General features: G+C 36.4%; 1 protein-coding gene across 1 annotated transcript; it reads left to right on the top strand.

The window, feature by feature from the left end:
• The first annotated feature begins 7,543 nt into the window (after positions 1-7,543).
• On the top strand, positions 7,544-8,503 carry LOC115816375 (perlucin-like protein). Its single transcript, XM_030779332.1, has 4 exons — positions 7,544-7,652; positions 7,771-7,916; positions 8,064-8,185; positions 8,335-8,503. The coding sequence occupies exons 1-4, from the start codon at positions 7,544-7,546 to the stop codon at positions 8,501-8,503; spliced, it is 546 nt and encodes a 181-aa protein (XP_030635192.1).
• The last annotated feature ends 1,337 nt before the right edge of the window (positions 8,504-9,840 follow it).

Raw genomic sequence — 9,840 nt, 5'->3', positions numbered from 1 at the left:
GCAGTATGGCAGCTCTTCAGAGAATGGGCGTGTCCTTTTAGAAGAACTGCTAATATTTCTGCTCTTTGAGGAACTGATTAACATTTGTACGGACATCCTTTGACTCTAAACTCAAGACTTCAGCACAATGGGGGAGAGAGAGCAGGAAGATGATGGTTGTAAGGGTTTCTTTTCATTTTCTGTCTCTATTCATTTGGTTATGCTTTTCATGTGTTAGGCATCTAAATGTTTTGTTTAATCATTTGTCTGACATATACAGAGATGATATCAGTTGTGAATAAAGCACATGAGGTATAGCCTATAGCAGGGAATAAACATTTTAAAAGGTGGGTGCATCAGTTCAGCATGTAATACTTGCTGTTTTTTGTTAAGAACGTCTTAAACTTGCAGTCTATTGGTGTTCAATTCATTGCTCTCTCTGTTTAGCTACAAAGAGGAAGAGCATGTACAGATATTTTGGGTGTTGGCTCAAGAAATGGAGGCAACTAACATTTCAAAATATGGGTGCATCAGTATTGCATTTAATGCTCAAGATTTTTCATCAAGAAATACATTCTCACTCACTCATTCATTATCTAACCCTGGACAGGTTGCCAGTCCCTCTCAGAAAAATACATTCTGTCGGTCTTAATTTCTTTGCTTCTCTCTAGTTAGTCACAAAGAGGAAGAGAATGTTCTGATAACTTGGGTGTTGCTGTGAATGGTGTGGAGTACCCAGAGGTTTTGGGTGTTGGTGTGAAAAGTGTGAACTTGTCAAATATCTTGAACACTGTGGACACTGCACAAGCTTTATGTTGAGCGGTAAAAATGGAGGCAGCTACAAAATCATTTAAACATTTTGCCCAGAAATGTATGAATTTCAAAGTTGGGAATATTTGGAATTGCATTATACTGACTGTGGTCCGCACTGTTCACCTCCAACAAGATTTTTCTTCATGCTTATTTTATATTCACTGTCTCAACTGTGGCTCACTTATTACTATAGCAACACAGAGTCTGCTGCTGATCACTGATCTCAGGAATAACAGTAAAGTTCAATGTCCACCTACTTTCAGCCAGCCATCTTCACACAGTGTGTTAAGCTGAATCAGAATATTTATTACCCCACCCTTTACCCCCACTCAGCATGGTTTTAATGGGTCTGAAAATACTAAAGGAATGGAAAGGTTATTGGGAAAAGATAACATGGTTTCAGTTGTTCATTGTTTTTGTTTTTTTTTTTCACTGGATTTGTTGGATTTTTACAGTTCCATTTTTACAGCTTCATATTTCTCCTTGTCTTTTCTCAGGTCAGACCAAATGCTGTGTGGTCAGAGATGAGGTTGGTCTCCTGAAAGTGAAGCTTGGTGTACTGGCTGTTCTCTGTCTCATCCTAGGAGCTTTTGTGGTCACCTTTAAAGTGCTCTGTGAGTCTATATTAAAGGGAAAATTCAACTTCACAAAATAAAATTGAATTACTTAAACAATTGTAAACAGCTGTCTCTTTTGCCATACACAAACTGTATTTATTCATATACAAAATTGATGTGAGGACAAGGTCAGTCTACTTAAATGAGATTCTCAGCACAGAAATATGCAAGAGCATGAAAGGAACTGCTAATTGTATGTGCAATTGTAGATTAGTACGTTTAGGTATTCTAGTAGTATTACCACTATTGATGATGATGAGGATGAGGATGATGATGATGAGGAGGAGGATGATGATGATGGCAGAATATTACAGTCTGATTTCATCTCTATCAGATATATTACAGGAGAAGTGCCATGAGGAAACTCATGAGAGGTTAACAGAGGACCTTACACGTGAGTGAAATAACTTATTGGTGCTTCTGAAATTTTAAATCCTGAAACATTGAATCCTGGGTTTTCCTCAGCTCAAGCCTCTCATACTGTTTCTGTCTTGAGGTGAAAGTGAAATAACTGCTATATAACACTGGACAGAAACAATCAACTGTGATGCAGAAAAATGTCATCTGTCTGAGATTTGTTTGAATTTTGATATTTTGTATTGCTTGTGAATGTATGTTTTTGGAATCATTACATTAATGAAACTGTGTCTTTTCTCCTTTATCTTTATATTTATCTTTAGGAATAGTTTCTAAAAAAAAAATACATATCTAATATATTAAATGTTACCTCTTCCTCCTTTGAGGAGAAAAATGTCTTACAGAAAAATTCACAACTAAAGCATAATTTCTTGACTCTAAAGTTCAGTTCCCAGTTCCTGCCACATGTTTGTTTCGCAGGTGTAACTGAACTTGAACTAAGCCTGAAAATGTTTTGTTCAGACACACAACCAAAGAAAGTTTTCCAAAGTTACATTTCTTCTTACAAGAAACTAAACACATTGTTGAGCCTATTTGACAGTTTACGACAAAGCTCACTGATCTTATTAGTGACGTCCTATTGAGCAATGAATACGCTTTGTTGCTGCTGTTGTTGTGTCAATGTAAACCTGATCTGATACACTTCACTGTGGAATATATGAACTTGTTAAACAAACTTAACAGTGAGTTATGGAGTTTCTGAAAACATGATCAATATATTTCGTAGACTGGACCTGGGCCAGCACATGTGAATCCACTTTCAGCTTTATGTAATCATATTCATCTAGGAGCCAAATATTTTTTCTATGAAAAAACACTATTCAAATGCTGTTTCAACAGAAATGTTGTGAACATTTAATTATATTAACATTTAATTATGGCACAATGCTGAAGACAAATTTAAAGGATACAAATGTGGACCAGAGAAATAACAAACCACAAAAAATTGTTTTTATTGCGTACAATAGTATTCTGTAAGTTCTGTGATCTAATTTGCTTTTCATAGTAAACATGAAATCTTATTTTCCCTCTAATTTCACAACAAAATCCAAGATCTCACCGCAAAATATGACCTTCTGAGCTCCATTCACAATGACTCTCTGAGGACTCTTTCCATCACTAACAAGACTCTCTCAGGTTAGTTTATCTCGATTAATTTTTCAGAAAATAAGTTAAGAATTAGACACTAATTTTACACGCAAATATCAGTGTAGTATTTGGAAGAATCTGAAAATGTGATTTTCCTATGTATCATCCCCTGGTTCTCCCCCCCCTATGCTGGTCATTTTGTGTTGTGTTACTAGTTACTTCCTGGTTCCCTTTGCTTCATCTGTTTCGTTCAGTCATTGCTTGCATCTAGTTTAGTTTATCTAGTCCTCCTCTGTATAAATACTATTGTTTTACCCTTGTGTTAGGGTGTGGAATTTTGTCACGGATTTGAAGAGGTTCTGGATACATGTGCAGATGAGCTGGGTTCTTTAGAAGTAAACAGGATTAACAAAAGACCTCTCAGGACTTTCAAGATTCTTGATCCAGACTTCTGGTAAATGCAACACATTAACAATTCCACTCACTGATGCAAGAGAAAAGCAGCTATTTATACAAACAGGAGAGGACTGGCTAAATCGAATTCATCTGACCATGCATCCAGCATCACCTCAACTTTGTGAAACTGCTATTTTGAAGTCAAATTTAGTAAATTTGCATACTGGCATGTTTGATATTTCTCAGATTAAACAAATGTTAAAACAATCTTTACAGAGACTCTGAGGAGAATTGAGGAGCAAGAAAGGAACTTCGCTATGGAAACGGAAAACCTGACAAATGAACTTAACAGTAAGTGACATCTCCAGTACTTTAAGTATGATGATGGTCAGTACCTTTTAATGTGTTTTTCAAAAGTTCAAAGCAAATTTTTCGTAAATATCAAGCAGACCTGAGGTGATATGTTGTTATTAGTGCAGTTTCCTATGAAGCATGGAATGCATTTTGTTGTTGTTATTGTTGCTGTGTCAATGTAAACCTGATCCTGAAAGGAGAAAGTAAAATGTTTGCCCAACAATGTCAGTTGAGGCTGTCATTTCACTCAGATGGATGTTATTTTGGGTTTAGGGAACAGCTGATAAAAGATCCTATGCTTTGCAGGCACTCAGAGCAGGATGGACTGTCATGTCTGATTTGTTGTTATGAAGGGACCCAACATGATTTGCATGAAAAGGAAGGAAACTGCAGAGCTATTTCTGACAGAAGACTAGAGCTTGAAAGAAAACTCAATAGTAAACCTCTCTTTATGTTGGACTAGAAATATAAAGCATGATTTTCACATTGTACAGGGTGCGAAACACAAGAAAATTAGTCTTTTTTAATATTGTTTGAATTCATTTGATCAGAAACCAGAAATCATTCAGTCAACCTGAAAAGTCTGACAGATGTTAAAGAGTCTGGAAAGTTAACTCACTGGTGTTTCCATGGGTATCATTAAACGCGCAGGATTTTGTGCTGTTTTGACAAAAATCTTTTTGAAGAGAAGACAAAGTTAGAGAAAGACCTTGAAGAAAAACCTGAGTTACACAAGAAAATAATGATATGTGTAAAGTTGTTAAAGTCTGACTCACATGATAACATACACCTCTGTCTGTTGTTAACAATATCTTAAAAAGATGTCTGTGGTAACAATGTGTCTCTGTAATGGGTAGCCGTACTGTCATGTTACTAATGGTAACAAATAGTAATAAATGTGTAGTGATTGTAAGGGAATCTGTTCAGTGACCAGCAAGTTTTGAGCAGACACATCATAGACAGCGTGTAACACACTTAACAGCAGAGTAAATCCACAGCCCACCTCTCAGACAGAAATCAAATGTAAGTCACTCTGGAAAGAGCATCTGCTAAACTGATTCATTATCTCTAAAGTGCCTATTTCATGGGACTTTGATTAACTGATCTGTTGATATTCTATACTTGTGGCAGTGTGTGGACACAAAAATAATGGAGATTATAGAAATAAAGAAGGCCTTTTTGTGGGTCACAAAACATGAGTAAACATTTATTTCTGTATTGTCACTGTACAGTTCTCTTCTCTGCATACTCAGTCACTTTGTGTTCTCTGTAATTCGCTCTCAGAAACTCAAATGGAACTGAAAGAGAAAGAGAAGAACCGCACAAATCCGTCTGAATTGAAAACAAAGCTGGAGAAAGATCTTAAAGGTGAACCTTAGTTACAAACAGTATGCAGACATATGTTTTCAGTTGAACTGCTTCACTGAAGTTAACATGAGGGATGTTTCTCCCCACTGGACATTACTGCAGTCAACAGAAGAAGTGGCTAAATGAAAGAAAAAAAAACATATGTTTTATTAATATTATATGTCTGTTTAATCAGACATAAATGGAAATCTTACAACGAAACTGGAAAAGAGGGATGCAAAGAGGAAAAGTTTGACTAATCAAGTCTCTGTCTGTGTGTGTTGTAAGTGATAGTAAAGGTGACAAAGGGTAATACATTTGTAGTGATGGTAAGAGAATTTGTTCAGTTTCATGTGACTTTGATCAACTGATCTATTACTGTCCTAGACTTTTGGCAGTCTGTGGTTTTAGGAAGCAAAACTAATGGCAATTATACAACTAAAGAAGGGGTCAAACAACAGGAGTAAACAATCATTCATAAATCTGTACTATCTAATTCTCTTCTCTACATACTCAGTCACTTTGTATTCTCTGTGAATTGCTCTCAGAAACTCAAATGCAACCGAAGGAGAAAGAGAAGAACTACACAAATCTGTCTGAATTGAAGACAAAGCTGGAGAAAGATCTTAAAGGTGAACCTGAGTTACAGACAGTATGGAGACATATGCTGTCAGCTAAACTGTTTTATTGAACTTATCATGCGTGATGTCTCTTTCCACTGGACATTACTGCAGTCAATAGAAGTAATGAATACATCATGAAAAAACTTATGATGTATTCAGTTGGCAATTTGTTATTTTTTTATTGGGGGGGAGGGGGGTGACCAAATGGTTTGTATTGACATTATATAATGTCTATGTAATCAGAGATAAATGGAACACTCACAAAGGGACAGGAAAAGTGGAATGCAGAGAAGAAAACTTTGACTGATCAACTCTCTGGTGAGTTTGCAGATTTTGTCCTTTTTCACCATTATGGTAAAAGCCAAACATGTAGATCTCTGCGTGTTGTAAATGATACTAAAGGCAACTAAAGATAATGATGGTAAGGGAATTGGTTTAGTTCTGTGTGACTTTGATCAACTGATCTGTTAATATCCTAGAATTTTGGCAGTCTGTGGTTTTGGGAGGCAAAAACGATGGTGATTATAAAACTAAACACAAGGTCAAATAACAGGAGTAAACACTTGTTCATGAATTGTTCATAAATTGTTACAGTCGAATTCTCTTCTCCACATACTTAGTCACTTTGTATTCTCTGTGAATCGCTCTCAGAAACTCAGACCAAACTGAAAGAGAAAGAGAAGATCTACAGAAATCTGTCTGAATTGAAGACAAAGCTGGAGAAAGATCTTGAAGGTGAACCTGAGTTACAGACAGTATGCAGACATATGTTGTCAGCTGAACTGCTTGATTGTTGTTTGACCAAGTTTGACAAAGTCCAATGTGCTGTTTCCATGTGTCACAGAGAAGGGTTGAATTGCTGTGGGCCTGACATCATTTAGGGTGTTTCTACAATGCACTGAAAATTTTAGTATGCACTAACAGACAGACGCACAAATTATACACAAGTTGGAGGAGCTGAAAAGGCACTTCAAAGAGTGGAAAATATAAGCCAGGGGTGTGTTCCAGAAAGCGGGTATAGTGAAAACTCTGACTTAGTGAACTCAGAGCAAGCAGTAAACCTCCTAACAGAAGAGCCCTATGGCTTTGTTTGGCTAGGAGAATGAAGGCATAGGGCTCCTCTGTTACGAGGTTTACTGCTTACTCCGAGTTAACAAACTCTGAGTTTTTCACTAAACCCGCTTTCTGGAATACACCCCATACAAATTTACTTCTCATGGGTGATGTCTGCCCCTACTGGATATAACTGCAATCAGTAGTCCTAGTGGCTTAATAATTAAAAACATCTGATGCATTAATATCATATTGTGTCGATATAATCAGAGACAAAAGGAAACCTTACAAAGGAACAGGAAAAGTGGAATGCAGAGAAGAAAGTCATGTCTGATCAGCTCTCCGCTGAGTTTACAGATCTTGTCATTTTTCATCAGTAAAGAAGCCTAACATGTACACCTCCTCTGTCTGTCATTAATGATAACTTAAAGAATCTTTGGTAACAAAGAACAGGCAGAACCATGTACCATGAGCCTGAGTTTCAGACAGTAGACATGCATATAGAGTGGGTTATACTGCTGCATTGCTGTTTTTCTAACTTTGACAAAGCCAGATGTGCTATATTTATTGGTCTGAGAGAAGAGTTGAATTACTGTCAGCATGATGGATCTCAGCCCATTAGAATGGGAAATGAGTAAAAAACAATACAATTTTGATGAACATTGTAAGAACTAGACTTGTGTCAAAACTCATGGAAATTATAAGGTAAGAGACCCTATATTATTAAACTCTTCAGCTCTATCATTAAAATCTAACGCCCTCTTCAGCATTAGCTTTGATGTACACAAGATTGGAGATGTTACACACCTGCAGTCTTGTGTACATTCAGTACGCACTACTTTATATCTGCCTGCCATGGAAGTTGCCTCTGACAAAAGCGTCTGCTTGAATCATAAACGTAATGTAAATTTAACCCCAGTACAAGACCCTCCAAAAGAGAAAACGCTTGAGAAAGAGCTTGAAGGTGAACCTCAATTACAGAACCAACAGAGTGATATGAGTAGAACTGTTAAAGTCTGACTCACACCATGTCTGTGTTCCTGTGATGGAGATGTGATTACACTGTAATGAGATTCCTACAGATGTGAAGAATTGTGCCACTGGCTGGAAGTACCACAGTGGAAAGTGCTACTACTTGTCCTCTGATGAAAAGAACTGGACTGAGAGTCGAGATTCCTGTGTGTCTATGGGGGGACATCTGGTCATCATCAACAGTGCAGAGGAGCAGGTATGACAAAATGACAATATTAAAAATATTAAAAACATTAGACATTTGTTCCTTTTGGAGGGCTGGTAAATATAATGATTATTTGAAGTGTGTAAGGGCAGGAGATGTATTTTGGAACTCATCTAAATGTGATATCTGGGATTCTAGTCTTTCTTGAAACAGGCAATGCCGACACAGGGTTGGGAAGAATACTGGATTGGTCTGACTGACTCTGTGAATGAGACAGACTGGCGCTGGTTGGACAACACACCACTTAGTCAGACACCAAAGTGAGCCGTTCGAAATCAAAAACTGGATATTTAAGTGCATTCACTTCAGGCAGTAAATAGTGTAAAATTTATAACTGTGAATTTTTAGTCTTCAGTATATTTCAGAACCTCCATTTTAACTGCCAGTGTTTTTTCCCCTCTATATTCAGGTACTGGAATGAAGAACAGTTTGATAACTGGCCTGGGAACAATAATGAACATCCTGAAGGAGAGGACTGTGCACATTTGATTCTGTCCCTTAATCATTACTCATTAATGGATGCTTTTTGTGAGGGAAAAGAATTAAAACGAGTTTGTGAAGCCATAGCAGTAAAATGAACCAAATTATCAATACAATGATAAAGCAAACGAGAACAAACAGTGTGATTAATTCATTACCTGACTCAGAACTGAAATTAATCGTTTCCCAAACTCAGATCTTAAATTAGTTGGTTTCCCCAATTCAGAAGAGGGTTTTACCAGACAACAGGTGAAGAACAGGCTAAATGAGTGGTGGTGAATTTCATATGCGGCTCAGTTTTGAATTCATTCCTTAATTCTATTCTTGCTATGCCAAGAAGAGAATTATCCCAAGGTTAAGTTAATACATGTTATTGTTGAATTTCAGTAATGATAAATGTATCTTCTCTGTACAACAAATTTGCAAGTGTTGCTTTCCTGTCAAAAAAGGTTTTCATTTTGTTTTGTTTTAAATGTTTTTGTTACAATGTTATGTTTATGTAAAACTATGTAAATAAATAAATAAATTTTAAAAAAAAGTTTAGTTACTGTTAGCACTTCAGTGAATCATTTGTCACACCTCTTTCTGTTCTCTTAAGCCTAGTTTGTATCTGTCTTCTGTTCATCAAGTTTAATTTTAGTCTATACAAATACCCCTGTCTTTTCAGTTACTCTTCACCAAGTCCTATCATGAGGTACTTACATCCTGTTCAGACTGAGCTCTGTCTGTAACTTGCTAATAACAGTCTACCTGTCTGTCTAACTCTGTTTTGTACATCTTGTCCCTCAGTCCTTGTATCTGCTGTAAATTTGTCTGTGAGTCCTGCCTTGTGTAAACCTGTCTCTCCTAGTGTTTCCTCCAGCCTTTCTGCAGTGTTGTCTTGAGCTCTCAACCCTTTTGTGGGAGTTACCTCAAAAAAAAAAATCTGTGGAAGTAGTCATGAAAACATCCAGAGGGGATGGTCACCCCAATGTGCATATATATATATATATATATATATATATATATATATATATATATATATATATATATATATATATATATATATATGTATATGTATATATATATATATATATATATATTGGGGTGGCTATTCCCTCCAGGTGTTTTCAAGACTACTTCCACAGATTTTTTTTTAAGGTAACTCCCAGAAAAGGGTTAAGAGCTCAAACACTGTATATACAGTGTGTGTGTGTGTGTGTGTGCGTGTGTGTATATATATATATATTTTTTTTTTGCTCTTTTAATCTCTTAATTTCTTTGATACTTTGATACATTTCTCAAATACAAACTCTCTATACAAACCTGTTGTTTTCTTCATGACTGTTTATGTGACAGATTTAAAATTGAATTCTTAGTGAATTTTGCATGTTTAAAGATCAGGGGTTAGTATTGGCTGTTTAGGAGTCTCCTGTGCTGCACTGTACATCTTTAG

This window comes from Chanos chanos, chromosome 7 (genome assembly GCF_902362185.1).
Source record: "Chanos chanos chromosome 7, fChaCha1.1, whole genome shotgun sequence".
Taxonomy (NCBI): domain Eukaryota; kingdom Metazoa; phylum Chordata; class Actinopteri; order Gonorynchiformes; family Chanidae; genus Chanos; species Chanos chanos.
This window is presented reverse-complemented; position numbering and strand designations above follow the sequence as displayed.

Coding starts and splice junctions, on each gene's coding strand:
- LOC115816375 (XM_030779332.1), top strand. CDS start 7,544: ATGGAAGTTGCCTCTGACAAAAGCGTCTGCTTGAATCATAAACGTAAT. Junction 7,917..8,063: donor TCAACAGTGCAGAGGAGCAG/GTATGACAAAAT, acceptor CTGGGATTCTAG/TCTTTCTTGAAACAGGCAAT. Junction 8,186..8,334: donor CCACTTAGTCAGACACCAAA/GTGAGCCGTTCG, acceptor CTCTATATTCAG/GTACTGGAATGAAGAACAGT.